This window comes from Suillus bovinus, assembly GCF_016758785.1.
Source record: "Suillus bovinus strain UH-Sbo-P2 chromosome Unknown EDB93scaffold_33, whole genome shotgun sequence".
Lineage (NCBI taxonomy): Eukaryota > Fungi > Basidiomycota > Agaricomycetes > Boletales > Suillaceae > Suillus > Suillus bovinus.
The window spans coordinates 231,442-259,085 of NW_024542089.1; the positions used below are offsets into that span (position 1 = coordinate 231,442).

Here is a 27,644-nt window from a genome sequence, read left to right on the forward strand (position 1 = left end):
CATGATTCGTGGGCACCACATCTTCTTGGACGGAGCCAATCCACGCACCTATGAAATCTGTGTGGCATGTTTCCAAATGATTCCAGAGGCATCGCGTCTTCAACATGCAACCTCTTCTTGCCCGGGATCTGAGTGCGTATACGTGAATAGAGCTGCAAGATCGGGAGGGAGATCATGACCATGATCATTGTCATGCAAAGGGAGTGGCATGAAAGGTCAAACTCTATGGCAGCACAAAAAGAAGTCGACTGTCACAAGCGCGGCTACCGTACCGGCCACGTCACTCCAGCTACGTTCCTTGCACTTACCACACCAGCGAACCCTGCACCCATCACTTCGATGTCTTACTATGCTTCCACAGGGTCCACCTTCTCGCCGCTTATTTCCCTCTCGCCACACAACATCGTGGCTGTTATCTCTACCATCCTTGGACTGTAGCGCCTCACTAGCGCTCGTTAGAGTCCGCCAGTTCTTTGGGTCGTATTCTACCACCGAACCTTGCCGTGCGCACGGCCACCAATGGGCAGGCATCTGGCTATCTCTGGACGTGGTGATTGTGTTCCATTGCTCGCTATCAACGGAAGTTGCCATCGTATTCGTCCGGCAAACTATCTGCATGCTCCTGACACGATGGTCAATATTCTTGCGGTCGGGCGGATCATTAAGGGCTGGGATTGTGATTTTCGTTGTAATACACCTCGCTGTAAGCTCGTGTATCGTGGAACTCCCGATGAGATTCTTTCCATGTCAAGGAATTTTTCTGTTGATCTTACTTCGAGCTCGAGTCTACCTCGCTCCCCCCACAGCTCGATGTCTTTTCCCTGCGGAAGTTGCTCAGAACATCGAAATGTCGCCCACTTGCTTTGGAGATACACCGATAAAGATCCAAAGGGTTGCTGATAATCCCTATCAAAATGCAAGTCTTGCGTCATGTCTACTAACGTACGAGATCTCATTCGTATCGCAACTCGGCACGGAACACGTTATTTCATAATCCCTCACGAACGTTCTCGACCGTCTCGCGAGCTAGATCTTGCCAGCTACAATCGCAAGCGTGGCGTATGGATGACGGCATATGATTTCGTCTGAAAGAGCAACTGTAAATTTCATATTTTTATGAACCCTCACACGTTTTGATCCTTACACTAAAACACCATGACCAAATCTTGTTGCTCTTCTTGATCATTCCTCACAAGGTCCTCCCTGTATGGATACATACATAATAAGTTACATGTAGTTGTCAGCTTGATTTCACAACGTCACGGCAGCCATAATCGTAGAGCCCGGATCCGATCACTCATATCAATCAATACTGTAGAATGCAGGAGCCACAGATATGCTGAAAATGCCTAATATCATCAGTCCATTCATTGATCATGAAACATGTGCGAGATTGTGTATGATGAAGGGGTATATGTATATGAAGTCGTGTCATGTCGTGAATTATGATTTAAAACATACAAAGCCACGAAGGCTCCGGCAATATTCCGCTAATTCATCTCGAGAAGAACATGCATCTTGCTGCCGGAGAGAATTGCGCCAGAGGCGCCAATCTGGAGGTTTACCAACGGGCTCGTTCCACGTCAATTCCGCTTGCATACACCCCCGTAAGCTAGTGCGATCTGCCATATCGCTGTAAGAATACAAACAAAAAATCAGTTACGTAGGTTCGTTTGTTCAAAAAGCGAATGAATTACTTTTCCCAGTTGATCCAATCACGTTCAAAGTAATCACGAAGCGGATTGGTGGGTGACGGGCGGAGGTCGGACCAAGCTGAGGTAGACTTCTGTTGTGTTGTTCGGACGACTGGAGGTGTGGGGTCTTCGCCATACAGTCTTTCGTAGGCACTCCAGATCGACTCTTTACAACCCACGATTGTCCGCACAGTGCGAGCTAGGTGCATGCATGCCCATGACGACATGGTCCGCTCAGACTCGGAACCCCCTGCCGTCATCACAGAAGCACGGGCGCTGGAATCGGCCTCAGATGAGGGTTGGGCTGACAAGGCTCGAAGCTCGAAAAGAGTTGCAGGATCGAGCTGTACAGTCGATATCGAATGTTGAGTCGTGAGCTGTTGTTTGTCCGAGGAGTTGGGTGGCAAGGGGATTTGCAGGGGGGGATGTGACCGAATACTAGGAAATGATAACGAGAGATACAACGGCAAGACAGAAAGTGGTTGCGATGACAAGAAATAATTGTATAGCATTTCCTCCCATGCGCGCTGAAGTCGTGAGTGATCTTGAGGATCTGGGGGTTTTGGATGCCTAAGTTTGGTATCCAGCACGGAGGGTAGTGAGGTTGACGAAGTTCCAGAAAGTGAATCTAGGCTGGTGTTTGTGCCATTTTTGGCTTTCAAGGACAAAACAGACTTGTGATAAGAGGTTGCGGTTACAACTGTATTCGAGCCTTGAGTGGAGCTACCGAAAGACTGTCCACTACTGGGCGTTACATCGTGTGATCGTGTAGATTGGCAGGGGAATAAAAGGTCTTCTTCAATAATCTAGAAGTCCGTCAGGGTAGCTCCATACGTAATACGACCGAAGAACACTTCCGCACCTCGAGTACACCGTGAGGTTTGAGGATGCGGGCGATCTCCTAATGTGAGTCAGGTAAAAGCAATTCAAAAGGTTTTACGACATGCGACAGACCACCCGCTTACCGCCAGAACTGATGGCCACTGTGAAGGGGCCATTAGCAAGTCAGTAAGCCGACGCCAAAACACTAACCTCATCTTCTGGGATGTGCAATCCCATGCGGACCATCCTCACGAAGTCAAATTGGCCGGGTAAAAATGGTAGTTGTTCTAGTCTGAAGAAGCGCATCAGATATAATGCAGAATATGAAATGCACAGAAAACACGTTACAGATTGCCTTGTACCCATTTTAGCCGACGAGAAACAGACTTTTCGAGGACATTAAGGCGTGGTTGCGTGCGCTCGATGTCGAAGCCAACAACTGTGCTGCCCTACACACTTCCGTAAAAAATACGGTTGTGTTATATGTATTCTCACCAACCTGCCATTGCTTGGCGGCTTCGATAGCCCAAAGACCGCGTCCACATCCGAGATCAAGAATTGTAGATGGAGGACCGTCAAAATCATAAAGAGTTAGACTCCTGCAACAATTTGTTATGAACATATGATCCCAGTGATCACTGGGACATCATCGTTGAGCACGACGAGAGTTGAAGCTTGTTCAGAAAAGAACTCACAAGTCCACGATGTCATTTGTGTATGTCAAGGGCGAAATCACCTCGCCGGGAAGCCGCCTACATTTTGGCAATGAAAGCAGGTCGACGTCGATGTTCGTATGTGGGCTATCGTTCATGGTGAAGGAGGAAGGCGCATGAGCAGTATGCGAGATGCCAATGGCCATGTATATGATGGCGGACGCGACAGATGAGCCAGTTTATATGTAGCTGTGACGCAAAATGTGAATAGAACTGAGGCCTCGAGGTTCGAAAGTTATTAGTAGTGTAGCTTAAATCAACACGATAAATTGATCTACCTTAAAAAAATTTGGGGAATGGCCGAGGAAAGCCGCATCTTCTCCAAGTATGTCATGACGGTTGTACCATTCATAGACTTGCAGGGCCGCGAAGATAGGAAAGATGCCGTCGCTTGTTTTCGCTTATTTCGTCCGAGTCGGGTTCAAATGGGTCTGCAGTAGTGTCCGGTGTCCTAAACATTGTTTCCGGGGGACTCGACGGTAGTCTTATGGGGTGGTCACACTGAACTTCACCTCGACTTCAATGACCTCGCTACGTCTTATAAACAGCGTTGCATCCAAGCGATATTTAAGACCCTCGCCCATATCATGGCGTGCCTATGCAACGCCTGCAACTTTTAAACCCCAAGAAAAAGACCCTCAACTTGGCGATTACCCTAACCTTCCATGGGTTTCTGACCAGGAACGTCCTGCTAGAGGCTGGTGGGATCAACAGATGCGACGGAACTTCGGTGACCCGGTCAGCACATTACCCAGTTCCCGGCGCGTAATCGCGTCTCAGACTTCACCTTTTTCAGATACACGAATACGATGAAGTCCTGTCCATGTGGGGGCCTGATGCTCCCCCGATTCCTCCGCACAAGGCTTTGTTCCAGCTTTCGCTCGCCTTCTCAGCATTCATTGGCTTTGGTTTCCTATGCAAGTACGCGCTCGTTCCAGAGAGGCCAACGGTAGCCCGGGAATACCCGTACTCCGGTCTTGTACGTGAACTTGGCGGACTTGAAGAAAACAAGGTGGGCGTGCTCCACGTGTGTACTCAATGGGTCAATTTGACACTTATTCTAGGCTAGAGAAGAGACTGAAGAGATCGACGAGTAATATTGCGGTGTACCTAGAACTCGCGTTTCTTATCCGGGAGAATTTCACTCTCACGCATTTTGCTGTTTGCATGATGAGTCTGCCACATATTCGCTACCGTTAAGTCACTGGACTACGCCAAATACATCGCCTTTCCTGGAAATAACACACGTTCAGAACTCCGGATCTTAGGAAGTACATGTACTATGATGGTAGTTATGTACACGTTGCTTAAGCTAAGAACCCTCGGACTCTGCCGCAAGTATGGTGTATCTATCAGATACTCGGGACCCTTTCGCCACTGGTCTCGCCCTTGGGCGGAGATGAGGTTTTGATGTTTCTGTGGCGGAAGGACACTCATCAATTACATTGCCGACGTACTCACCCCCACTTTCAGACTCGGATTCTTTTTGAACTGTCTTGGAGGACGAGCCTCGCGCTCTGGCGCTGCGGCCAGTCCCTGTCACCTGTCTTTTTGATCGTGCCACCACGGAACTAGATTTCGTTCGGCTCTTAGCGTCTGTTTTCCTCTTTTTGGTGACAGGCTCCTTTCCGTCTTCGGGTACAAGGTCACCTGCCTCCTCAGATACCGGTGTGCTTGCATTCCGTTTTGTCTGCTGATTTCGGAAATCCGTAACCACTTGCTGAAGACGCTTACTTCCGTATGCTTGTCGTTTCCGTGGAGCATATGATCCGCTACCGGGCGCAACATCAAAGAAGTTGTTTAGGTTGCCCTGCCGATTCATAGCTGCGGCCTAGCAAATACATCACATCGATCGTACATTAATATGTCACCTGGCTTGGTTCGTACCTGGTTTCGCTTATTCATTTTCTGAATGATTGGTAGAAGTGTTTCATCAACTTTGGCTTGGTTCCAGTGTAATTCTTCGTGGAAAAAGCTGTGGAGCCCTGTGAGCATTTTTTTCAACTGCCGGAGGTGGCCAATACGCACTGTCGGAGGGCGTCGAGGTCGGGCATGCCCCATTTGAACGGTTCATCTGATGAATCCACCGTCGGATGAAGATAAGCATCCCTCTACGGCGTGGAGATTACCCTTCCATTGCCCAACATGATAGCAGCCACTCACTACTAATGCATTAGGCCACTCCAGGGGCAGGTATAAGTTTTTGAACTTCTTTTTCTAGATCAAAAAATGAGCTCATAAACTAGCATCAAAAATTTTCAGCAAGGCACATACGAATCGCTTGCGGAATTTGGTAGTATTGTCCTCCGCTCTATCTCGCCCACTTTGGACTTTAGTCCACCAGTCCTTGAACTTATGAAGGCCGTCCTCGCCCGGGAATTCTTTCAGTAGTTCCATGGCTATTACGGGGCCAACACCAGGAAGCCCCTCAACGTAGTCGCTTCCGAGCAGGTACGCCAGACGAATAAGCGTATCGCGTTCCAGCCCAAGCTCCCGGGACAGATCAGACAAAAGAAAACATTCCACAGTCTTGGATTGATTAAACATATTCTTGAAAACGCGCATGCCTCCGAAGAGGAAAACGTCCGAATCGTCCGTTATGATACCCTCGACCAAACCTAACGACACCAATTCTGCGCACTGTGCTTCGGCTTCCATCGGTGCGGTTATGTATGGAATCCCGAAGAGACGCAGTAAGAGCTTGGACCCGATGGTGAGCTCAAATGAATGATACTACATTTAGCACGGCACACATACCATAATTTGAGAGATCATTTGTTGAGTGATGTCTTCTGAATCACGCATCGCCGCCTTCTTCTGCTGATTCAACGTCCGAATCTCTTCGTCGATCTCATGTCTGACGGCATCCAAATCTTTACCCTTGACTTGCGAGATGAACCGGGCAAATTCGCCTTCTTCAGCATGGGGATCCATTTCTTCAGCAGCATCCCACGTTTCCGCTGCAGCAGGGGCTCCTTGATCAGTACTCTCCGGAGCAGCACCAAGCACAGGAGACGGAGACCGCGACCATTCGATGTCAGATTCATCATCGCTCTCAGGTATCCGAGCTGCAGGTGTGACCGCCATAGAGGTCGAAGACTGAGGTCGTTCTAATGGCTTTGGTAGTTGAAAAGATGCAGGGAAGATTGATCGTTGTTCTTTCGCCACATCCTCAGGTGCTGAGACTACCGTAGGTACAGAGCTCTCGGATAAATCGTGAACGTGACCACTATCAATGACTGGGACTTCTTCCATGTCATCGTCCGAATCTTGTGCAGCCTCTTGCGAGACTTCGAAAGATTGTTGTGGCTCGACATGGGCGCTGGTGATAACGGGTGACGGCTTTCTTTGTGATATCTCGACTGCCTGTACAGGCAATATTTCATCCATGCTTTGTTCTGATTCGGACAAGGATGACTGAACGATTGGCGTGGGACGCGATGCTGTCTTCGGTGAGATTAACAAAGTCACCTTCCCAAACGCAGATTGTGACTGAAGATCATGCAAAGTTCCAGATGGCCTTCGCACCGGACCAGCCCCCGCGATCGAAAGTGCAGTTTCCAGCCGAGAAGGTGACGCGTATAGATCATCGTCAGAATCATGGAGTCGAAGAGCAGGTTTCGACTGAGGAGTTGCAGGAGGACTAAATTTAGAAGGAGAAGGTTTTGAAGTGACTAAATGAAAAGTCATATTTCGCCGTATCCCGCCCTGGAAAGACTTACCAGGCTTATAATTTGCAGGATGATCCTCTAGTGAAGCCTGGATGGCAAGGGCAAGCTCAGGATCCTCGATGTGATCAAATTCATCGTCTAAAGGTCTGGATATGTCCTCGTCGTCATCCAGGTCAAATAAAGGCTTCGATTTGATTCGCCTCTGGACATGTTTTGGCATGGATGGCTGCGAGCGTTTACCTATCGCGTGCAATGCCATACTTGCCTGGAACTCCCGAAGGTCGGAGTCAGGGGTTACATTCCCTGGTCTGACAACACAATGAACGAATGCTCAATGATAACGGAGGGTGTCGACAGCATACATACTGACTTCCTCCATCTGCATGTCATCATCGCTGTCGCTTTGAAGAGTGGGCTTGTCTTGATCAATTTCAATTGGTTTTGACTGCGTGCCATCGTCTCGGATGCCTAAGACCCAACCGCCATCCACGCCTTCGTTCTTGACAAGAACATACTCTCTATTTCGTTCACTAGCAATTCGAACAGGGATGGTGATGTGTGCTTTACCGATGCTGTCGGTAGTCATCAAGAGCTGTTGAGTCAGAGCATTTCGTTGCTTGAGATTCTTGATCTGTTCTCGAGAGAAGTCCAGAGGAGTCTGTGCCTTCTGTAGCATGTTTTGTAGACGCTTATACGACGTCTGACGTGATTTCAACCGAAGGTCCCCAACAATTTCGTACTGAACTTCTGTGGGCAGCTCTCGGAATGCTGGAGAAGAGACGTCAAAGTCCTCTGGACGCATCTCCTCTATGAACGTCCGGAGCTCTTCCTCTGTGGCGAGACGCGGGTCTGGAGCCTGCGAACTGGTAGCCTTCGCCACGCGCTCTTCGAGATCCACTTCTGGAAGTCTGTAAGGATCATGATCATAAAAGCGAGCTTTCTTTGTCGACGAAGAAGGTGTTTCTTCTGCCTTCTTCTTTGCCGGTGTCTTTGGTGCAGAATTATCAATGTCCTCAAGGTAAACCGCATTCTCATCCAGGACCACGGGTCCAGATGGCACTTTCTGCTTGCCCTTTGACGATGGAGGGCTGGCTCGCATATATAAGCATTGGAACACTCTTTCAGGATACGATAGGTCGCATACTGTGACGCTTGAGCATGTACTAAAGCCTCCCGTCTCATGTGGGCCGCCAGCAGCCTCTCCGCAATCTTGGCGTGACTTGCAGTGGCACCACTCTTCCTCTTCTTACGCTCAATCTATACCATTTGGTCAAAATTGCGACAAATAGAAAGAAAATATATCCTACAATCGTATTTCTCTTCAGCGCAGGAGCTCCTCCATCAAATACAAAGACTGGGCGAATCCCGTAGAATAATAGCTTGCAGATACGTCGGAAGAAACCAAGGACATGTGCGTTGACCAATGCCCGTCCATCTTTGTCGCGCATAGTAGCTTGAAACTGGTATATCCAAATACTAGAATCAATAGCGAGAGCTTTCCCTTCGATAGTCTCGAGCCTAACATGAATCCAACATTTGAGCATGACAGAACCTCGCAAATTTTAGTGCACATACGGTACTGGGCGGCCCACTGGAGATAAGAGATTCCATAGTGACTTCACACCCATCTGCCAGTCTTCTAAGAAAGTGAGTGCGGGGAACGGACTGGGACAAGACTCCTGATCCCGGAGCGCATTGTTTTCTGATCACGTGGGCCAGATTTCGTAAATCCCACACAGTAAACGATTTACTACTAAGTACTAAATGTTGACAGAAACACCTGAAACTACAGTAACAATTTCGTCAGGGTCCCGGATATAACGATGCAGAAGATAATTTGAGATGACCAAGTCCATGAAAAGTGTAGGTATGAAAATGATAAACTAGACAAAAAGGCATTTTATGGTCGTAAACTTCGTAAAAAGGCGCGATTGGATTAACTGTCATAGCACGCCTGACCGAGAACGAGATGCCTAAGCGGGGAGTGTAGAAGGAAGACTGCAGATCAGTTTTTTGGGTTGTCGCGAGCATCGACGGGACGTGGACCGGCGGGCGATCCTTGACCAGCCGAGCTGTTCCGGGACGAACTGTGGCCAGTGCGCTGACCCTGCGCGAGCGAGCCAGGAGGACGAAGGTCTTCCATATTAGCTGGAGAATACCGTGCGTCGAAGGCCGAACCACCTGTCATCTGCATGCCCATACCTCCCATACCACCACCTGCCATGCCACCGCCTCCCATCCCCATCCCCATTCCTCCACCCATATGATTCATGCCCAAGGGGTTGCCCATCATCGGCATGCCCATCATCGACATCCGAGGATCGTAGCCCATTCCACCACCGGTCATCATGGGATTCATGGGCGTGGGATGCATGCCATCGCCGACGTGTGACCCAGCAGTGGAATATGCTATCATAGCTTGTTGATAAGCAGCTTGTGCTGCCTGTTGTGCAAAGAACTGCGGATTTCCGAATCCTGGCATCATACCCGGATAACCCATATATCCACCCGTCATCATGGGATTGGCGCCGTTCATCATGGGGTTGGCACCGTTCATCATGGGATTGGCACCAACCATCATAGGATTCCCACCAGTCATCATCGGGTTCATGCCCATCATCATAGGATTGGCCATCATCGGGTTGGCCATCATGTTTGGGTACTGCTGCCCGCCTCCATATATGCCCTGCATCTCCAGTTGATTGCGTTGGAAGTCATCAATCTTGCGTTGCCGTTCTTCAGCCATCCTTCTTTCGCGCTCACGCTCTGTCAGAGCAGCACCAACGCCACCTTCGCGTTTACGCTCGCGCTCATGAGCAGTGATCGCACCCAAGAGACCCGTCTGAGGCGGTGGTGGTTTATTAGGTACGTTAATGAGTGAAGCACCAGTTTCCCGCGCAAGCTCCTCTTGTCTCTTAGCAGATCGGTCCTGCTTGTCCTGCATCCCAGCAGATAGCAGACCGTGAGGGGTGAAAGCTTTTGTCATGGATTGAGAAGCAGGTTCCAACTGGATGAAAGGGTCTCGTTGATGCGAAGGAGTTTCAGGTTGAGGATGAGAACCGGGCGTGCGACCAGGATCGAGAACCTGTGTCCAGATATTTTGGCGAGCGGCACCGTGTTGGTTAAAGTCCGCTTGCGGACGAAGGACTTGGGAAGTATATTCAGACTGTGGCCGCAGGTGAGGGGCATCATCTAGTGTTCGCATGTGCTGATCGGAAGCGAGTCGCCGAGGTGGTGGCATGGCGTTCATGTAGTCATCTGGCACACCGCCTGTAGATCATCATCAGCTCTGAAAATTCAACTAAGAGAGGTATGCTGACCTTGTGTGAGCGGCCTTGGAACAGGCGGCAGATTACGAGGATGTCGTAACTGCGCGTAGGGATTCGCGTCGGTCGCTTGTTCTCCAGGCGTCACAGCACGCCCTGCACTACTGGGACGCAGGGGTCTGACAGCCGGAACCGGCACAGGCACGACAGGAGCCGGCTTTTTGCTTTCCAAGGTCGAAGGGGGTTCCTCGTCAGAATCAGCATCCTCGTCTTCCTCTTCTTCCTCTTCCTCCTCCTCTTCCTCACTGCTCTCATTCCACCCAGAGAGCCCGTTCCCAGGTTTGACACGCTTCCCGTTCGCTCTCCCAGGCTTGTGAAGTACTGCCTGATGTTGCGCTTGTGCACGCGCCTTTCGCTGTGCAGCCTGCTTGGACGGTGCAAATGACGACCTGTACTGCGTAACACCCTCAGAGCTCTCGGATGCAGCGCTACCCTCGACAGTAGGCTCTGATGACAGGTCCTGTTCTACCGGCGGCGGCGGCGGCTGGGATGTAGTTGCACGGGGAGGTGCGACGTCAGATGCACTATCAAGGAAAGACAACGCAGCAAGTGCATCTACATTAACGTCGTCGGCGCCATTCTGCTTTTGGATGATCTTCTGTTGCGAATCCGTCATGGCTTGGACGTGAACGTGCTCTAAAGAAGGTGAGGAAACTGAAGTGGCTTCCACATTTGGGCCTCGGCTAGAAATAGGTTGGACACGTGCACCGGACGGCTTACGGCCGAGAGAAGGGCGTGAGCCAATCATGCTGTGTTCGCTAATATTATTAGCTTCCGTCCTTCCCAGCTCTGAGAATGACATCGGCGTTCCCCGGTGCGTTGGTGATGGGCGCAATCGGTTATCAGGCGCTGAGCTCTCTTCGGAATTTGAAGCTTCAGAAATGGTGGTTGGAACACGCCGCGGCGGGTTTTGGGGCTTTTCGTCGAGTTGTTGCATGAAAAAGAGAGCGTCTGAAAAGATACTCTGAGTATCTTGTACTAGGGGCTGTGCGGGGACGACAGGAACTGTTGCTACAGAGACAGACGTCTGCGGTGTCGGGTTTGGTGATCTGGCTTTGGGAGGCAAGGGCGGTGATCCTGCATTACGCTGCGTGATAAATGGGTGAGGCGGGGACAATGCTCGAGGTGGTAGCTGTAGAACATCTTGTACATCTTGAATAGAAGGTAACTCTTTATCCTTCCCTTTGGGAGAATAGGGTGATGTAAGGGGTGAGGAAGGAGGGGGAGTTCTCGAAGCCGGTGATCTGATGGGCACGGGTGCAATAACGGACGACAACAACATTCCTGGCGAAGTAGGCCCACCATTACCCGAACTGGGACTTGTCGAGCCTGTAGAAAATGTAGGTGATCCTGGAGACTCAGGCGTAAGAGGAAGTTTAAACCCGCCAACATCTACGCTGGCAGCTCTTGACAGCTCTGTGTTCCTCGTTTGTGCAGCATCCAAGCTCGACGTGAGCCTTGAGTCAGCACGCGACGTAGCAGGGGGGTGTCCAGTTAGTGAGAGACCTGTCATCGACCCAGGTACATTCTCTAGAACCGGGTTCAACGAAGTAAGCATGTGCGATTGACTATGCTCGGACATGGAACGCGACATAAAGTCCTGATGTCCGTTGCTCATTGACTGCCCCACCGAATCTGGCTTCTCACTCGACATCGACGAGCTGCTGATCATCATCGACTCAGGCTCATGGTGCTCATTCGACATCGAGCGGCTTTGCGTATGAGAAAGATCCGGAAGCGTCTCACGCGTTGCACTCCGTTCCGTGATGGGAGAGAGAGCGTGACCGACAGTGAGGTTTGGTGGTGAGCGCGAGTCGAAATTGATCGTAAGGAGCTGGGGGGCACTAACAGGCTGATCATTCTCAGTTTGCGATCGGGGCTGAGCAAGATTCTGTGATGGTTGTGGCTGTTGCTGTTGAGGGCGATTCGGATTAACACCCAAACTAATGGGTAGCAGGGGGGGCTGGGTTGATGCGGCACGTAGTTCGGGCATGCGCGAGTGGAGGATATTTAGAAGACGATTGCGAATGGCGGAGGTGCGGTCGTCACGTGGGTCCATAGACTCTGCAACTTCACGATCAAGGAACAGGAGCTATCGTCGAATAAATCAATGGACTTGTGCTGAAAAGTAACTTGCACTTACGTCTCTCCCAGGATTGACTGGATAAGCAAACATCAGCGAGACTGGATCACGAGGGTCCCAGGTGTATACTTTTGGACGTCCGTATAGCTCAAAGGCGTCATGAAGCGCTGAATAAGAGATGAGTCGTCACGTTCTGCGCGACTCAGATAGTCTACTCACCAACAAGCCACTTGAGCATCTCGGACGCTTGCGTATTCCCTGCTTCGAGCTCAGGCATGATGAGCATCCACCCCTCCCTTCGTTTCATCGTGCCTGCCATTTCCTCGTCACCAATCAGACCCTCAATTTTCATGAGCGTGCTGCGATTGATCAATTCCGGGCGCTCTGGGTACACCGCAAACGCCTGTGAGACCTCCCTAAGCGTGAGGAGGGGGTGCTTCTTGTCCTTTGGCCTAGGAGAGGCATAAAGTGCAAGCAAAGGTTTCATGGGTAGAGGCTCAGGGGAGTGATCCCGCGAGAAGAGATTTGACATGCGTTTCTTGGGAGTAGGTACTGTGCTAGTGGTAGTAGACGGAGCTCCAGGTTCGGTGTACGAAGTTTGTGACCCAGAGATGACCATCCACATGCGTTTCCAGTCTGTTTGTCCAGCGACGCGTATGAGTACCCATCCTTCCATGCGGCCACGGACGAGAGTTGAGCGGGTGTCTTTACCTTAAAAACATGACGTCAGTACCGAACATGCTCCAGTGAGAGAACTGACCTTCAAGCAATGTGATACGTATCAAATGGGCAGTATACATTTCTTCGAGACGAGACTTTTCCCAAGCCGATAATCGTAGAGCTGTTGCCCATGACTCCAATGCCGGTGTTGACGGACAGCTGAACAAAAGCAAATTAGAGCCTGCTGTGTTGAGAGTGAAGACGTTCGTATATGTCTTGCGCGGTTGATCTGAATTCTCGGCGGGGCCAGTCACTGAACCTAGTACGTGAACGAACTACAGGAAGCGTTATCACCACCAGCACAGAAAGAGGACTGAATGAACTCACAGCGTCTGTGATATTGACATAGGTAGGAGGCACCTCGAGACCTTTCTTGTTTGCTTCTTCGATCTCCTTCATGTCCCATATGCTCAACGTTGTGCCACTAAGCTGTGCCCAAACGTCAACCCATGTATCATCTTTAGGACGTTGGCCATCCGGCTGGCGCTGAACGCGTTTTACCAGTGGACCGCTGAAGTAAACCTTGCGGGCATGCGCGACAGTGAGCTGGACAATGGAGCGTATTTCAGGATGAAGAGGGGGGACAGATAAAGAATCTCTGCGGGCTGCTAAAGCCGTGTCAGACTCTTGGTCATCCTGTTTCTCTGGCGAGGAGCGCATTGGACCCATTGTTTGAGCGCGCTGTTGGTTGGTTTGTGGTGCAAAGTCGCGGTCTTGCGCGCCGGTGCTTGGGCGTCGGTTAGATTGCTGGTGGTGATCTGTATTTGCGTCACTTGGATGCTGCAGCTGTTTTCGAAAAGAAAAGAAAGATGAAGTGCGAAGGTGTGACATTGTATTAGCGACTGATTGATGTTGTTGAGCGGGTCTCGAGACCGACTGGTCCTCCTGTTGAGTTGTTAATGTTACCGCTCCAGCGCTAGGGTTGTTGTCGCCTGGAGGAGTTGTTGCAGGTTGTCGTGCGTGAAACTCGTGTAGATCGGTTCCTCTGCCTGGACTAGCTTGTCTGAGCTGTTGTAGTTCGGCGGGAGAAATAAAACCACGATGACGGTTATCCCACTGAGGACTACTTGAGCCTGAGCTCATAGATAGTGCCATAAACCGATAAAGTCTCCTTAGAATAAAGGTCGATCTCAAAAAGTTGCAATAGACGCCAGCCCACGAGAATTATTTAAAACTAAGCCTTCTCTGATTCGACATTGGGAAACCTGTTTGCTTTGCCGGTTGGGAAGGCGCATCGCTTCACAAATGCACGTGCTCCAAGCATAGCCCCTTCAACGAGACTGGACGACGACACGGGGCAGGATGACCTCTACCGAACAACCTTCTGTGGGCTCACATTCATATCTCGGTTCGTCATAATATATGTAACCGATATGGCGCTTAGATTAAAGGCACCACGGTTACTACCCATCCTGCAAGATATCGTCCCTAAAGTACAAGGTGTCGCCGTCATGTGAGCTGACCTTCATCTTCAGGTAGTATACAGCAGATGGATCAATGACACAGCATCCTAGGAACAATAGAGACTTTGCTCTGCACTTAGCAGGCTTGGTTCATTCGTCTGCTCTCTACCCTCACTGCATCGCTTGTCGAGTTCGACAACATTGATTGGCCAGAGATAGAGGGAAAATAAATATAAGTTAGAGTGGGATACACCAGCTTCCGACCATGAGTCCGCTGTCATACTATCGTCCTCCTTTCGTATTTTGTGCGAGCTGAGCGATCCGCACACGACTACGATATTATAAAGGAGGACTGGAGTGGAATTTGGTTCCGCGATGACACTGAGGATCACGTGCCGTACAAGTGGTATAGTAACTTCCTCTACATAGTAGTCTGTAGGACCTTGCACCGGCCAGCTTGTATCTTCCCTTGTTATCGTCCGATACTGCAACGACCACAATTACGCAGATCGCGGCTCCAAACATTGATTCGATGGCTGGAGTACGATATTGTCTAGACAGCATATTAGTATGCGATTGGATCAATCTTTCCAAGTGCAGAAGTCATGCCCGCTGCAGAAGAAGTGACGTAGATATGGTTCTGCCATGAGAAGTCCGCATATGATCGCGAGAGTGTTCAGACACGTGCGGGGACAGCGGAGCAAACAGTCTCGGATATAAATAATCAATCATCTATAGATGGGCGCTCGACTGCCATGGAGCGGGTATCCATCTTCATCCCACTTCTTCATTCATCATGGGTCACATGCACATTTGGTCAGCGTACATTCGCGAGACTTATCCTCCTTCAACGAAGTTTCACGCGTCTGACTCCCGGGCATGTCCGGAAAGGTTGTTCTCGTCACCGGTGCAAATTCAGGGATAGGCAAAGAGACCGCCAGAGTCTGTTTCTCATCGTCGTATTTGCCTCATGCTGACGTTTTCATGGCTAGGTCCTCCTCACAAAAAACGCCAAGGTTTACGTTGCTTGTCGCGACAAGGCCAAGGGTGAAGCCGGTGAAGACGCTATTCGCGACCTAAAGAGCACCAGAAAAGAAGTGTATTTCTTGCAACTCAACTTGGCAAACTTGAAGTCCGTCAAAGCTTCTGGAGAAGATTTTCTGCGGTACGTTTGCGTTGAATTTATTGAGCAACAAGATAACTAACGGGTCCCTTTAAAGTGAACCCGTACTACACGTCCTATTCAACAACGCGCAAGTGTTGCTTAACTTGTCGTCGCATCATCTGCTAGTATGTCGCTCAGTGGGGTAATGGCCCCTCCTATAGAGTTGTTGACGGACGACGGTTATGACCTGCAATTTGGCACAAATGTCCTAGGTCACTTCTACTTCACGAAAATTATTATGCTTGCACTTCTAGCGGGTGCCGCGCAGTCACCTGACGGAACTGCACGCATTGTCAACACTGCCTCTAACGCTCACTGGTTCGGTCGTCTAGACTATGACACGTTCAAGGACTCTTCCGCCAGGAAACAGAAGAGCGCCATGAGTCTCTATGGCCAAAGCAAAATGGTCAGGTTTATATCCATTGTATCAAACCCTTTCCTAAATTTCTATGTGAAAAGGGCAATATCTTATTTGTAGCTGAGGTAGCCAGACGATATGGCAACCAGGGTGTAGTCTCGACAGCACTCAACCCGGGTGGTATCAAGACGGAGCTTGGCCGTTATCGTGACTCCTTTTATGATGTATCATTTGGCGCGCTCACGCAGTTATATGCTGAAACCACTACAGAAGGAGCGAATCTTAACGGAAAGGTTAGACCCTTATCTCCTGAATAAACTCAAACTTATCCTGGACAGTATCTTGTTCCATGGCCATGCATTGGGAACACACGCAGATGCGCAGGATGCATAGCAGGCTTCAGAGCTATGGAACTAGCTTGAGGAACAAGTCAGGAACTTTTAGGTTCGATCGATCCTCAGGCTGATCGTGTCAATGCTATGCGGTCGTATAATTGCCTTCAAATGCAATATGAAGTCTAGGGCTGTATCGGTTTGTGTCAGTATTATTCATCGTTTGGTCGGGGTTGATATTTATGCTAGAGGTAGCCGCTCGAACTTAGTCGCATTTCATGACAAATGAATTTATCGCTCTCGAGGAAGAGCTCAACACTGACTTGATGGTGGAAAGGAAAGAGCTTCGGCATATCACCAGCGCACACCAACCATCATGGTGATATCAGTGTTGAGTCTGGGCTCGTTGAGGTACTATCCGCGATGGCGATCTTGTATGTATTCCCTTGCAATCATAGACGTGAGTATAATCTCTTATCTTTCTGCAGCTGGACTTCCAAACAAGGCCTCAAATTTGATTCGTTTCTATATTATGATATTGAAACAAGATCGTGTCGTGACTGAGAGTTGCGGCCAAGGATCGTAATAATAAACTGCCTGCCTCGTCAAACTGAGTGGCAGACCGCAACTTCTGCATCTTGCAGAATTTGAAGGGATTCGACATGACAAGTTCTTTCACTGATATAATTGCCAATGTTCGCTTCTCACTTGCATGGTGGATAGAAGGTGACCTGACTTAGCAGGTCTCATAGGCTTGTTGGAGGGTGACGGGAGGACCCAATGCATCGATGCTCCTCGGCAACGAACTCCGCACAACCGGTTTTAACGTTGGATGGGCCCCGATTGGTTAGTTTCCATGAACATCCTACAGAAAATGTGGAAATCTACCCCTTCGCCGATTCGTCATTTTTCAATGCACTCATGCACTTCAGCGACGAACTCTGATATCGGCCCCGGAACAGTATTGATTGCAATTAGTACTCTCCCGCGACCGACTCACATTACCAAAAGATTTGGGTCAATCGTGGTTCTGGTCTGTGCTTTCCAAATCTTCTTAGAGGCTACGGTACACACCTTCACTTCAGATTTATGGTATAAACCCTCATCATATCATCTACTCGGGAAATCAACACAAGACACTGCCAGTTTGGTCGTCGTCTGGAGTTGATGGTACTTGATTTGTCGTCGTCCTTGGTATACTCAGGAGTTGGTGAATGAGGCGACTCTCTTGTTGTCGACGACTACGTGCATGATCTGCAACATTACGATATACCACAAGAACAGTCCTGGCGTGTTTCTAACAACTCCCTCGTGGTTATTGGCAACCAGCACGCATAGGTGACAGCTCGGACAACGAGCCGTTCGGCGATCAGATAACATAGAGTCCGTGTCGTTGAAACGAATCTTTTTTCCCAGACAGTCGAAAAACGGCATCGAAAACTCAACTTTGAACGTGTAGGATTATGATTGAATAGAATCAACCAGCGGTATCGTCGATGAAGCTCCACGTTATAATATGATGGTCAAGTGACCCATAGAGGTTCGCTTGTGAGCCGCGGCTCAGCGGCCTGCAGTCGATCCTAGTCCGTGCAACAGCGTCCACCGCACTCCTAAGTTGTGGGGACTAGTGAAATGATGAAAGTTGTTATTCGCCGACGTCGCTTGTTTGGCCGCCTTATTTGTATTACATAGATTTGATTGGCTGTTGGTTGATAAGCATATTCATCTACACATGCCAGGCCTCGAAGGAGGGCCATGGCTGACATGGACACCCATCGAGACATTCAACCAGCGCATTACATTGCTGAATCGAAAAAATGGCTTCCAGGTCCGACTCAAGATAGAGCAGAACATATGCCCAGCTCCATCCGAGTCGTATCATGGAACATCGATTGCATGAGGCCGGAAGCAGACCTTCGCCTAGACGCTGCTCTCTCCTATATCCAACATCAGGTCTTCAAGTGCAGAACAAATAGTAGACGTCCTGAACCGTGCTCTATCCTCCTTCAAGGCGTCCTAGCCACTGCATTCAATACCATTATCAATAACAAGTGGGTCCAGAATTTCTTCGTCGTTATTCCTCCAACCACAGACGCCTGGCCTAAACTTGCGAAGTATGGCACAGTCACCCTCCTCTCTCGCTCCCTCCACATCACAAAGTCAACTTCTCTTCAGTTCAGCTGCTCTGAATCACAACACCATGCTACTTTCGTAGACGTCAAACTAAGCGGTCTCCTGGACACAGCTCAAGCTCCCTCATCGTCCGAGTCTGTCGTCACCTTGCGGATTGCGAACACCCATCTTGACCCATTACCCGACGGTGTCCAAATCAGGGAGAAACAACTCAAGCTCATCGCTGATACTTTAATACAGGATGGGCTGTTTGGAGGAATTGTTGGAGGTGACTTTAACGCTGTTTCACCTAACGACTCCGCACTGGTTGAATCTGTTGGCTTGTGGGATGCATGGAGCGGCGACGATGAAGGAGGCTTTACTTGGGGGTATCAACCTCGTTCTCCGCTTACACCAGGAAGACTAGACAAGTTAGTCTATACGCCTCGTCCAGGTTTCTTTGTAGATACCCCAAAGAAGATAGCTGTTGGGAAGAAATACGGGAAGCTGACGCAGAGGAGGTGGATCAGCGACCATTATGCTCTGCTGACCAAGGTGCAATGCGTATATTTCGCATCCGACGCTTTAGATGTAAGTCCAGTATTCTCGACGCTGGCGTGTTCTAGTTCTCATCAAACGTTCAGCGTGATCCATCTGACCACGGGCACGTTCAACAGGGACTGAGAGAGCAAAGAAATATCGACACATGCTCGCTGAATGTAAACTCGCGCTTCTCTTACCCTAGCCTGCTTCTCACTGTTATGTGACTAGCACCCACTCGTATCGCATTCACCACCCCGTAGCAAATACATCATTCCACTCCATCCTGGTATCGATTTTCGGTCCAGACGGAAGCCTTGGAAACGCTTGCTTCGCATGAAGTCATCAAGGTAAGGCATACACTTGCTTTGCACTTTGCAGAATTCGTGATCATTGTCAGATGTAGCACAGGTGTAGAAGGACATTCTGACGAAACTAGGCTACATTGAAAGGAAGGACCCGACACGACCACACTTCTTAGTACTAGTCCGTGCCTCCTTCATTCATTCATGCCAAATTGCTAATGAATCTCCAGACCCGCACCCTGAGACCCGCTCACATCACGCATATGCATTGCTTTCTAGTTGGACTTCACAACTAACAAATTATCATGATTTACTGTAGAATATTTTGTATGCTATCACGCTGTCGGATTTATCTTATCATGTTTCTTGCGTTGGTTCAAAGTCCGATAGTCATCTTTCACCAGCATCACCGATGCCTGACCGCAAGCTTAAGCGAGCAGGGAGCGAAGTCTTCATTGACTACTTCCCTACTTCCAACTCTCCATGTCAAGCCTCACGACTTCCCAACGGCCCGCAGAACGACAAGACATCCACAAATCATGCCGAACGCTCGAGACACTCGTAAACATGCTTAATGACTACTGCGAAGCTGCAGGGGCCATTGTTACGCTCCAGAGGAAGCTCTCAAAAACCCTCAAAGAAACCGCTGCCCTTAAAACTACGAGTGAGGTCGCAGGTGAGTTGACTTTGCCAAATACAAGTCTCCGGTGTTCTTACAAGACGACACGGTGTGCAGGCAACGCCTTGAACGTCAGCGCAAGCATATTCGACGTTCTTTCCGACGTCGATGCTAAGTTTGCAAAGATAGCTGATACGGAATGTTGCAGTATCAGTTTAGAGGTGAAAAAATGGTTCAAGAAGCTCGCAGTACGTATCACGTTCCTCACTTCACCCCGCCCTCGCTCGCTGACTGACTACTGAAGAAAGAAGAGAAAGCTCACGATGAACATATGAATGAATCAAATGCTCGCATAAAGCAAGCTGGTACGTCGCATCATGTCGTCGTTCGCTCTGGTCTGCATTGTCTCAACGGTCCCTGTAAGGTCAGGCATACGAGAAGAAGGCTAAGAAAAGCGCACGCGATGTCGGGGAAGAACACGCTCGTTATGTTAATCTGCTCAGTACGCTTGGTCCTGAGATGTCTCAGGAGAAATAGTACGTTGTACGCATGCCTATCGCAGTACTGTAGTTTTGATCGTGCATTCGACAGTAATCATGCGCTGCTCGTGACGCAACAGCACACATCGACTACGTATAACGTAGCAGCCTCCCTCTCGAGGGTTGCAGATGCGGAATGGGCGCGGACGTGTGAAAGCATCCGTCGATTCTCCCCGTCTATTGGGCCACTCGGCGAATGGCGAGCTCTCTGTGAAGGCGCATGGACAGGTCCCTTACCCGATGACCTACTAGACATATCACCTGCGCCTGCTCGAGCTCCACTTCCAGCCCGGGGGGTAACGGAATGGGGTCAAAACATCCCACCTGGAAAACACGAATACCAAACTTCGCTTCTTCTCCCTTCACAAGCCAATCCCGCTGACCTCGAACGCCCCCATCCGCCATTCAGCACCAGCGAGCAGGATCAGAACCAGGGCTCCATCAACTCAATCACGACTCTCAGCGCGTTCCCCTTCCCCCCGACACATTTCCCCATTCCTCTAGCTGCCAATGAAGCAGAGCTTCAACGCCAGAGAATGCAAATGCAGAGTTTACAAGTTTCGAAACCAAATCAACCAGCTCAACAGCATATCCTATTAGAGGATTCCCCACAGCCAATCGAGAGTACGCTCTCTGATACGCATATGCTCGTTGATCACAAGTTGCATTCTGCGTCTCGGGGACAGACCACGCCTTCATCTTCGCAGTATAGGTACTCTGATAGTCACCTCGAAGAGAGAGTGGCACAGGAAATAGCTGAATCAGGCATATCGACTGGTGGCGAGAAGAAGGTCCTTAAACAGACACAATCCCAGTTCCGCGAGGAAACGAAACTTGGTCGACTATTTATGATCGCACAAACGACTTCAAGCGAGAAAATACTCAGCAGCAAGCAACCAGAGCACACTCCTCCTTCAGAGCGCGAGCTCGGTGCTTCAGTTGAGAGCCGCAGCGCATTCAAAAACCGGAATACCGATGCTGTCAAGAAGACGCCTGAGCGCTCTAATAGTTCTACGAGCAATGGGAATATCGTTGCTGCTTTGCTTGATCGTTACAGTCGTTCGGTGAGTAGATGGTATTTGATTCTTTGATGTGCCGGGCTGATTTTTGTTTGCATGAAGATCGAGCCCTTCTCTCCGGCGCCGAAAGATGTACCGCGTTTGCCGATGAGCGTTTCAGATCTCGCTTCTAGGTATGAGCCTATAGATGAACCCATGACTCCTCGACGTTCGCCGACCGTCGACAGACAAGCGGTCAATCAGGACCCTCCTGCTTCCCATGTCATCCATGACGTTGCTCTCGGCGAAGAAGATATTCGAAGGCGGAGGCAACGTATCGAACAGCTCGCAGAGCTAGAGCTAAAGGAGAAAGAATACGAGCTCCGACAGCGCGAACGAGAACTTAACCAGAAAACGCGCGATTTCGAGCGCGATCGAATGCATTTTCTTCTTGACGCACGAGGTGACCTTAACAGTACCAGTGACAGGCTCAGAGAGCCTCATGCGACACCATTCCAGCACAAACGTGGCTCACAAAGCACTTCACACCTCGTCCCTCCAACGAACTCGACTTCACCGCAACGGGGATCTCAATCTCCATCGCACTCACAGCCGTCTTCTCCTCTACCCGCGAAAGACCATGCGCCATTTTGCGGTTGTGATACGTGTTATGTTATTAAATACCACACGCCAGAGGTTTCACCCTCTCCTCACACCGATCTACGTCTTCCCGAGCCTCCTATTCTCTCATACCCTCAAAAGCCCAGGGGCTGGATACGAAGACTGAGCATGCCTGCTGCCGGTGCGGCGATTTCGTTAGATGCGAAGAAGAATGCGAGCGCTACGAGTCTCAAGTCTGCGTTGTCGTCTGCGGTTGATAATGGGAAACGGAGGAAGCGTAGTCTTGATCAGGGGATCAGTAATCGGAGCGTTGGGATGGTACGGAGGTAGCGCGATGTGTGTTTGAGTTGTTTCGTTTTGTTTTTGCTTTAAATACACGTTTTTGCGGTTGATGGATCCTCCGTCACGACTTACGACCCATACACACTATAATTCGTGATCTGATTACTATGAATATCGAGCTTCCTTGGACTGGGCGGATAAGCCGTATCATATTAGATATGGAATTATTGAATCACATAAGGGTTCCAAAATCAAAACTTCCGATATCTTTGTGAATATACTTAATGTTGTCAGTCGTCATACCTATCCACTCAGCATTGAATCATACCAAGTCAGTTCTCGGATTCTCATGATTGAAGATAAGAATGAAGAGCGATTATTTGACGAGAGCAAGCCTGAGTCACGGTCTATATACAGTACAAAACAGAACACGATATGATGAGATGCGAAAAACAGGTGTTGAAACCCGATACAGTCTGCAGCATCCAGCAGTTGAAGCTGAAGTGTCGAGTATAGTACATAACATGAGGAAGAGCATTGGAAACAAGGAAACGTCACAGTCCGCGCCGCTCTGGAGTTAAAGCTGGCGTACACAATGGGAGCGCATAGTATGAGGAAAATGCAGAAAGAAGCGGGAAACTTGGCTCGAGAATCATCTACTTCTTTGCTGCCGAGTCCTTTGCTGCGGGCAGTTGTTTAACTTCGAGTTCACAACGAAGCGAGGGACGTACACATGCGATTTTCAAGGATGAAGTCAAGAATCTTTATCTCTAGTTCCTTGGTCTTCTCGTAACCTGAGCGAGAAATCTCTTTCGCTCCTTTCTCCACAGCGACGGCCGTCGGAGATTTCATGTAATGGTGCACGGCAGACTTAACGCTCTCCAGCTTCTTGGAGTCATTATTCAGCAGAAAGGCAGAGTACTCGAGGACGATGATAGTAGCTGTTTCCTGTCATAAGAACTACAGCTGATCATGCGCTGGGAAACTGACCAATGCCAGTATGAATGATGCTGTTTGAACGAGCAGTAAACAATGATTCCTCCAGAGCCTGTTGCAGTCTTTCAGCGCTGAGTATTAATGCGGAGCAAAACTAACCTACCACAGGCTGAAGGATGCGCATAGTGTCCTCTATCGCGGTTTTCACCTGACAACAAGTTCATGGTGTGGGTATCAGAATCAACCCCAAAGAGAAAAGTACTTGCATTCTGCGGGAAAGGGTCAGAATCATGAGGTGACACATTGATGTATGGTTAATAACAGAGACGCACATTCTATTTGGCGAACCGTGACAGTTGTAAACAACCAACCACCGGATTGTAGACAATGATAAGTGACTTACAAACTGTCAAGAGTTGGAACCAGTTGAGTGCCACTACATAACGGCGAAGATGTACCATTCATGGACGTACAAGCTGATTCCATAAGATTATTTGTCAGTGGAGTAATATAGGATCCAGACGGGACATGATTTACACACATTCTGCGAACATATCATGGATACAAGAGACTATGTGGTTAGAGTCCTCGAGTGATTGAAATATACTTACGTCCTACAGAGTGAAAGAACCAGTCAAAATGATCAATACATTTAATGCTTCACAGTATGAGGGTAAAACGACTCACATTCTGCGCGGGGCAAGAGAATATGCAAGATATGTGAATATGGAAAATAAGCCATCAGTGAGGGGCACTCAACGAACTATGCATCATATGAGCAATCGTGATTCGACTTGTATGATAGAATAGAAGATGCTCACATGAGACTATGAACACGAGTTAAACTATTCAGTATTATGTCAATACAAGATACGATCAAGGCACATACCACCTGCCAAACAACCAATAGGAAGATGTAAGACTTCTGCATATGGATTACAAGCAGAAAACAATCAAGTGACTCACGTGCTGTCAACGGGTGAGCAGCAGCGATTGTCAGCATCGGTCGAGGATTGGAAAGTATCAAGGCACTTACATTCTGTCAACAGGCGAGCAGAAGCAAGGAATGGGGATCATGAGCATCGGTCGAGGACTCGAAACCATCAAGCCACTTACTCTCTGCCAACAGGCGAGCAGCAGCAAGGGATGGGGATCATGAGCATCGGTCGAGGACTCGAAACCATCAAGCCACTTACCGACTGTCAACAGGCGAGCAGAAGCAAGGAATGGGGATCATGAGCATCGGTCGAGGACTCGAAACCATCAAGCCACTTACTGCCTGTCAACAGGCGAGCAGCAGCAAGGGATGGGGATCATGAGCATCAGTCGAGGACTCGAAACCATCAAGCTACTTACATTCTGTCAACAAGCGAGCAGCAGCAAGGGATGAGGATCATGAGCATTGGTCGAGGACTCGAAACCATCAGTGCACTTACCCACTGTCAACAGGCGAGCAGCAGCAAGGGATGGGGATCATGAGCATCGGTCCAGTACTCGAAACCATCAATGCACTTACCGACTGTCAACAGGCGAGCAGCAGCAAGGGATGGGGATCATGAGCATCGGTCCAGTACTCGAAACCATCAAGCCACTTACGTACTGTCAACAGGCGAGCAGCAGCAAGGGATGGGGATCATGAGCATCGGTCGAGGACTCGAAACCATCAAGCCACTTACGAACTGTCAACAGGCGAGCAGCAGTAAGGGATGGGGGTCATGAGCATCGGTTGAGGACCCGAAACCATCAAGGCACTTACCCACTGCCAACAGGCGAGCAGCAGTAAGGGATGGGGATCATGAGCATCGGTCCAGTACTCGAAACCATTAAGGCACTTACACCCTGTCAACAGGCGACAGCAGCAAGGGATGGGGGTCATGAGCATCGGTCGAGGACTCGAAACCATCAATGCACTTACCGACTGTCAATAGGTGAAGAGGTGCAAGTCATCAGTGTTGTTCATGCTGTTTGACCTTCTTAAAACGCAATCTTACCAGCTGTTAATGATGGATAACTACAATCGAGGAAAATTTGTCAGATTGTCTACAGTTTCAGCACTTCAATATTTACCATTCATGAGCGCTATTACAAGGGCATCGTCGGAATGAATCAATCTTCGTCTTACTTTCAGATGTGGAAACCACTTAGTAATTTCATACTGATCGACTTCAAAATTGGTTGGCCCGGGTAGTAATAGACGATGAACGATTGTTCTAGATTACGTTGAAACAAAAATATGTGACTTGCAACTGTGCGACTCACCTGACAGCACACTTGATGCAAAGCTCCAGGTTTGACTGTTGTGTTGAAATCAGGCACAACTGCAATTCTTTGTTGTCTAATGCTAGAGTGGTGTGTTCCAGTAGAAGATTGCAGTTCGTATCCGGTTTATCCATATCTAGGATGGTGACTAATATCAACTTTGATGTGGCATGAGTCAATTTGAACAACTTACTCGCCAAGCGTACATGGGACTTAGGACGTGCACGGTTGTCAGGAGCGCACAACCGATCCAAGACACCTGTGTTAGTAAACAGTTCTTCGACCCGCTGAGCAATCATTCTTGAGCGCTCTTCTCCTGATGCCCCTTTCAGTTGCTTCTTGAGTTCTCCGAACGCGATTGGACGTAAAGCTTCAAACTTGGTGAATACCACAATCACAGGAACTGAAGACGGATCATTTAGTCCGAGCAAAGCATAGGAAAATAGACCTGAAAACTCGCTGTGCCCAGTGTCGCACTCTGAGAAGAACTTCTCCTCTGATCGTTGAAATGTTCGCCAATGGTCGTCCATCGGAATACAGTACCTGATGGAAATCAACAAGCGCTGAACGTCAGGAGGAATTCACTTACCAAATCGCATGGAGGCGGTCCTCCAATCTCGTCGCATTTGCCCGCTCTGAGATGAAACTCTTCATATCCTCGAATTCCTCTTCAGAACCCGCTTCGAAACCGCATGAGTCATGGAAGACTAAACCGGGATTGCTTTTGAACACCATTTCGTTTCTGATGTCATGATTTCCACGCTGATCGTCTGTCAGAGTACGTATGCCTGCAGGGAAAATTGTGCAAGCACCTTGATCGATGATTCCACGACGGCCGCATTGATCTATCCACAGTTGATCAGCAATAAAGCCGTGTAACACACATATGGATCATCGATCGTACCTTGTGTCCTTTGGTATCGTAAATTTCTGGCTTATCCGTGGTATTGCAGACCTTGTGAAGAATGGTCGTTTTGCCTGCGTTTGCTCTTCCTATAATAAGAACTCGAAATTGTTTAATCATTTCCCTGAGGACCTGAGCGTCGATGGTTGCCATTGGGAGATCTTAGTGTGCGTCCTGAAGTAGAGGTGATCTGGTTTATGATGAAAGCTGTCCTGTGGTATAGAGCGAGATCGCGGCGAGAGATAAAAGCGAACAAACACGAAGCGAGGGCTCGTATGACTCATGACATGACAGTTACACACGGTGTCTATTTCCCTGCAATAGGCAATCAATTCCAGCAAGTTGAAAATCGAACTGTTTACTCGTCCATACAATAAAGCACAAGGATTACACAACAACTGATGTCGAATAAGAGCGTTGGCAAAGACATGAACTACAATGAACAATCAGAATACAATGGCAACTACAGAATTTCCCTCCTCCCTACCTATATAATTGAGATTAAAAAGCAGTGATATCGGAAACTTCTGTAGATGGAGGTGAGCCCAATCTTCCGAGGTCTTCCATACGAATGATCGGAAGTTTGAGAACAAACAAGTGAACGTAGGGATGCGAGACACCCTCTGGAATAGTTTACATACCGTGGTGCTCGACAGGGTCCGCACGTTTGGAGTTTCCCCCAGAAGATGGTAGTTTCATGTATGACTGAGGGGCGACGGACCAGTAGGTGCCGCGCGTGTCGGCTGAAATCGGATGTCAACCATGCTTGTTGGACTGAGGGAAAGACTAATGTAACGCACCGTGGAAGCTTGTGTAGTCATAGATAGCTTGGGACAGATTTGGTACATGTCTGTGGATGAGTCTGACTGCCCATCATACTTTGTAAATTGGCGCATATCTTTTCGGGTATCAAATAAGACTTACCGACCAACATACGCTTAGATTCGAAGGGCTGGTGTGCGTCTTACTGGACTCCGAAAAGATCCGGCCCAACAATCCTTGCCAAGTTGGATAGTGGCTCGCCAGGAGAATGAACAAAGCTTTTTGTAGGTTCAAGAGTCGCGATGGCCATTCAGTTCCGTTTGACTGGGCCCTCCTTCGATTCTTCCTGCCCTAGTCCCTCAGGCTACTGTGATGAGTGATGTCTTCAGGCTGGCTCATTTTGTTCATGCAAAATCCCCGATATCTTTCGATGGTATTAAGATTATATAGCGTCAACTGTCGTGAAGTAAGTGATGGAGT

At 49.1% G+C, this 27,644-nt stretch overlaps 9 protein-coding genes across 9 annotated transcripts; 4 read left to right on the forward strand and 5 right to left on the reverse strand.

Annotated features, from left to right (window-relative positions):
* Positions 1-1,443: 1,443 nt before the first annotated feature.
* EDB93DRAFT_1086558 (uncharacterized protein) lies at positions 1,444-3,327 on the reverse strand (the record flags this gene model as incomplete). The annotated part of the gene is made up of 8 exons (XM_041445978.1): positions 1,444-1,633; positions 1,698-2,500; positions 2,557-2,595; positions 2,660-2,677; positions 2,727-2,808; positions 2,865-2,965; positions 3,016-3,154; positions 3,212-3,327. 8 exons carry the CDS (start codon positions 3,325-3,327, stop codon positions 1,444-1,446), a joined length of 1,488 nt encoding a protein of 495 aa, XP_041307049.1.
* A 187-nt stretch (positions 3,328-3,514) lies between these two features.
* Positions 3,515-4,434, forward strand: EDB93DRAFT_487837 (Ndufb8, NADH dehydrogenase 19kDa subunit). Its single transcript, XM_041456528.1, has 3 exons — positions 3,515-3,967; positions 4,026-4,241; positions 4,294-4,434. The coding sequence occupies exons 1-3, from the start codon at positions 3,752-3,754 to the stop codon at positions 4,324-4,326; spliced, it is 465 nt and encodes a 154-aa protein (XP_041307050.1). The 5' UTR covers positions 3,515-3,751; the 3' UTR covers positions 4,327-4,434.
* Positions 4,420-8,578, reverse strand: EDB93DRAFT_487566 (uncharacterized protein). The gene is made up of 11 exons (XM_041456527.1): positions 8,476-8,578; positions 8,208-8,418; positions 8,045-8,157; positions 7,263-7,988; positions 6,952-7,208; positions 5,987-6,903; positions 5,504-5,929; positions 5,393-5,446; positions 5,258-5,340; positions 5,117-5,204; positions 4,420-5,060 (listed from the first exon to the last, which is right to left on the reverse strand). The coding sequence occupies exons 1-11, from the start codon at positions 8,526-8,528 to the stop codon at positions 4,542-4,544; spliced, it is 3,447 nt and encodes a 1,148-aa protein (XP_041307051.1). The 5' UTR covers positions 8,529-8,578; the 3' UTR covers positions 4,420-4,541.
* Positions 8,563-14,112, reverse strand: EDB93DRAFT_1227507 (uncharacterized protein; the record flags this gene model as incomplete). The annotated part of the gene is made up of 6 exons (XM_041451237.1): positions 8,563-10,170; positions 10,221-12,318; positions 12,370-12,476; positions 12,529-13,020; positions 13,070-13,304; positions 13,357-14,112. 6 exons carry the CDS (start codon positions 14,110-14,112, stop codon positions 8,906-8,908), a joined length of 4,953 nt encoding a protein of 1,650 aa, XP_041307052.1. The 3' UTR covers positions 8,563-8,905.
* Positions 14,113-15,092: 980 nt separating this feature from the next.
* On the forward strand, positions 15,093-16,377 carry EDB93DRAFT_1286433 (NAD(P)-binding protein; the record flags this gene model as incomplete). The annotated part of the gene is made up of 6 exons (XM_041454510.1): positions 15,093-15,374; positions 15,425-15,597; positions 15,653-15,685; positions 15,736-16,003; positions 16,057-16,248; positions 16,294-16,377. The coding sequence occupies exons 1-6, from the start codon at positions 15,312-15,314 to the stop codon at positions 16,375-16,377; spliced, it is 813 nt and encodes a 270-aa protein (XP_041307053.1). The 5' UTR covers positions 15,093-15,311.
* Positions 16,378-18,002: 1,625 nt separating this feature from the next.
* Positions 18,003-19,625, forward strand: EDB93DRAFT_1149992 (Endonuclease/exonuclease/phosphatase). Its single transcript, XM_041449651.1, has 4 exons — positions 18,003-18,990; positions 19,044-19,289; positions 19,340-19,425; positions 19,475-19,625. The coding sequence occupies exons 1-2, from the start codon at positions 18,043-18,045 to the stop codon at positions 19,164-19,166; spliced, it is 1,071 nt and encodes a 356-aa protein (XP_041307054.1). The 5' UTR covers positions 18,003-18,042; the 3' UTR covers positions 19,167-19,289; positions 19,340-19,425; positions 19,475-19,625.
* Positions 19,626-19,634: 9 nt separating this feature from the next.
* Positions 19,635-22,561, forward strand: EDB93DRAFT_1227512 (uncharacterized protein). The gene is made up of 6 exons (XM_041451238.1): positions 19,635-19,920; positions 19,981-20,111; positions 20,168-20,228; positions 20,288-20,399; positions 20,455-21,466; positions 21,524-22,561. Exons 1-6 carry the CDS (start codon positions 19,728-19,730, stop codon positions 22,349-22,351), a joined length of 2,337 nt encoding a protein of 778 aa, XP_041307055.1. The 5' UTR covers positions 19,635-19,727; the 3' UTR covers positions 22,352-22,561.
* A 289-nt stretch (positions 22,562-22,850) lies between these two features.
* On the reverse strand, positions 22,851-24,351 carry EDB93DRAFT_488815 (uncharacterized protein). The gene is made up of 7 exons (XM_041456530.1): positions 24,276-24,351; positions 24,132-24,208; positions 23,779-23,853; positions 23,403-23,447; positions 23,294-23,351; positions 23,035-23,244; positions 22,851-22,985 (listed from the first exon to the last, which is right to left on the reverse strand). Exons 2-7 carry the CDS (start codon positions 24,168-24,170, stop codon positions 22,960-22,962), a joined length of 453 nt encoding a protein of 150 aa, XP_041307056.1. The 5' UTR covers positions 24,171-24,208; positions 24,276-24,351; the 3' UTR covers positions 22,851-22,959.
* A 548-nt stretch (positions 24,352-24,899) lies between these two features.
* Positions 24,900-26,673, reverse strand: EDB93DRAFT_489248 (uncharacterized protein). The gene is made up of 8 exons (XM_041456531.1): positions 26,403-26,673; positions 26,311-26,343; positions 26,088-26,260; positions 25,692-26,041; positions 25,499-25,634; positions 25,307-25,449; positions 25,151-25,250; positions 24,900-24,918 (listed from the first exon to the last, which is right to left on the reverse strand). The coding sequence occupies exons 1-7, from the start codon at positions 26,553-26,555 to the stop codon at positions 25,237-25,239; spliced, it is 1,002 nt and encodes a 333-aa protein (XP_041307057.1). The 5' UTR covers positions 26,556-26,673; the 3' UTR covers positions 24,900-24,918; positions 25,151-25,236.
* Between the last annotated feature and the right edge of the window lie 971 nt (positions 26,674-27,644).

Excerpts from the sequence above, each read along its gene's own strand:
- EDB93DRAFT_1227512 (XM_041451238.1), top strand. The coding sequence starts at position 19,728 with ATGTCAAGCCTCACGACTTCCCAACGGCCCGCAGAACGACAAGACATC. Across the intron at positions 20,112-20,167 it reads AATGGTTCAAGAAGCTCGCA|AAAGAAGAGAAAGCTCACGA; the intron begins GTACGTATCACG and ends TGACTACTGAAG. Across the intron at positions 21,467-21,523 it reads TTGATCGTTACAGTCGTTCG|ATCGAGCCCTTCTCTCCGGC; the intron begins GTGAGTAGATGG and ends GTTTGCATGAAG.
- EDB93DRAFT_488815 (XM_041456530.1), bottom strand. The coding sequence starts at position 24,170 with ATGCAGAAGTCTTACATCTTCCTATTGGTTGTTTGGCAG. Across the intron at positions 23,352-23,402 it reads TGCGCATCCTTCAGCCTGTG|GCTCTGGAGGAATCATTGTT; the intron begins GTAGGTTAGTTT and ends AGACTGCAACAG. Across the intron at positions 22,986-23,034 it reads CATCCTTGAAAATCGCATGT|CAAAGGACTCGGCAGCAAAG; the intron begins GTACGTCCCTCG and ends AACTGCCCGCAG.
- EDB93DRAFT_487837 (XM_041456528.1), top strand. The coding sequence starts at position 3,752 with ATGACCTCGCTACGTCTTATAAACAGCGTTGCATCCAAGCGATATTTA. Across the intron at positions 3,968-4,025 it reads GACGGAACTTCGGTGACCCG|ATACACGAATACGATGAAGT; the intron begins GTCAGCACATTA and ends CACCTTTTTCAG. Across the intron at positions 4,242-4,293 it reads GCGGACTTGAAGAAAACAAG|GCTAGAGAAGAGACTGAAGA; the intron begins GTGGGCGTGCTC and ends CACTTATTCTAG.
- EDB93DRAFT_1149992 (XM_041449651.1), top strand. The coding sequence starts at position 18,043 with ATGGCTGACATGGACACCCATCGAGACATTCAACCAGCGCATTACATT. Across the intron at positions 18,991-19,043 it reads TCGCATCCGACGCTTTAGAT|CGTGATCCATCTGACCACGG; the intron begins GTAAGTCCAGTA and ends TCAAACGTTCAG.
- EDB93DRAFT_489248 (XM_041456531.1), bottom strand. The coding sequence starts at position 26,555 with ATGGCAACCATCGACGCTCAGGTCCTCAGGGAAATGATTAAACAATTT. Across the intron at positions 26,042-26,087 it reads GACCGCCTCCATGCGATTTG|GTACTGTATTCCGATGGACG; the intron begins GTAAGTGAATTC and ends GATTTCCATCAG. Across the intron at positions 25,450-25,498 it reads TGCATCAAGTGTGCTGTCAG|AACAATCGTTCATCGTCTAT; the intron begins GTGAGTCGCACA and ends AACGTAATCTAG.
- EDB93DRAFT_487566 (XM_041456527.1), bottom strand. The coding sequence starts at position 8,528 with ATGGGTGTGAAGTCACTATGGAATCTCTTATCTCCAGTGGGCCGCCCA. Across the intron at positions 7,209-7,262 it reads CAGATGGAGGAAGTCAGTAT|ACCAGGGAATGTAACCCCTG; the intron begins GTATGCTGTCGA and ends TTGTGTTGTCAG. Across the intron at positions 5,061-5,116 it reads AAATGAATAAGCGAAACCAG|GCCGCAGCTATGAATCGGCA; the intron begins GTACGAACCAAG and ends TGTATTTGCTAG.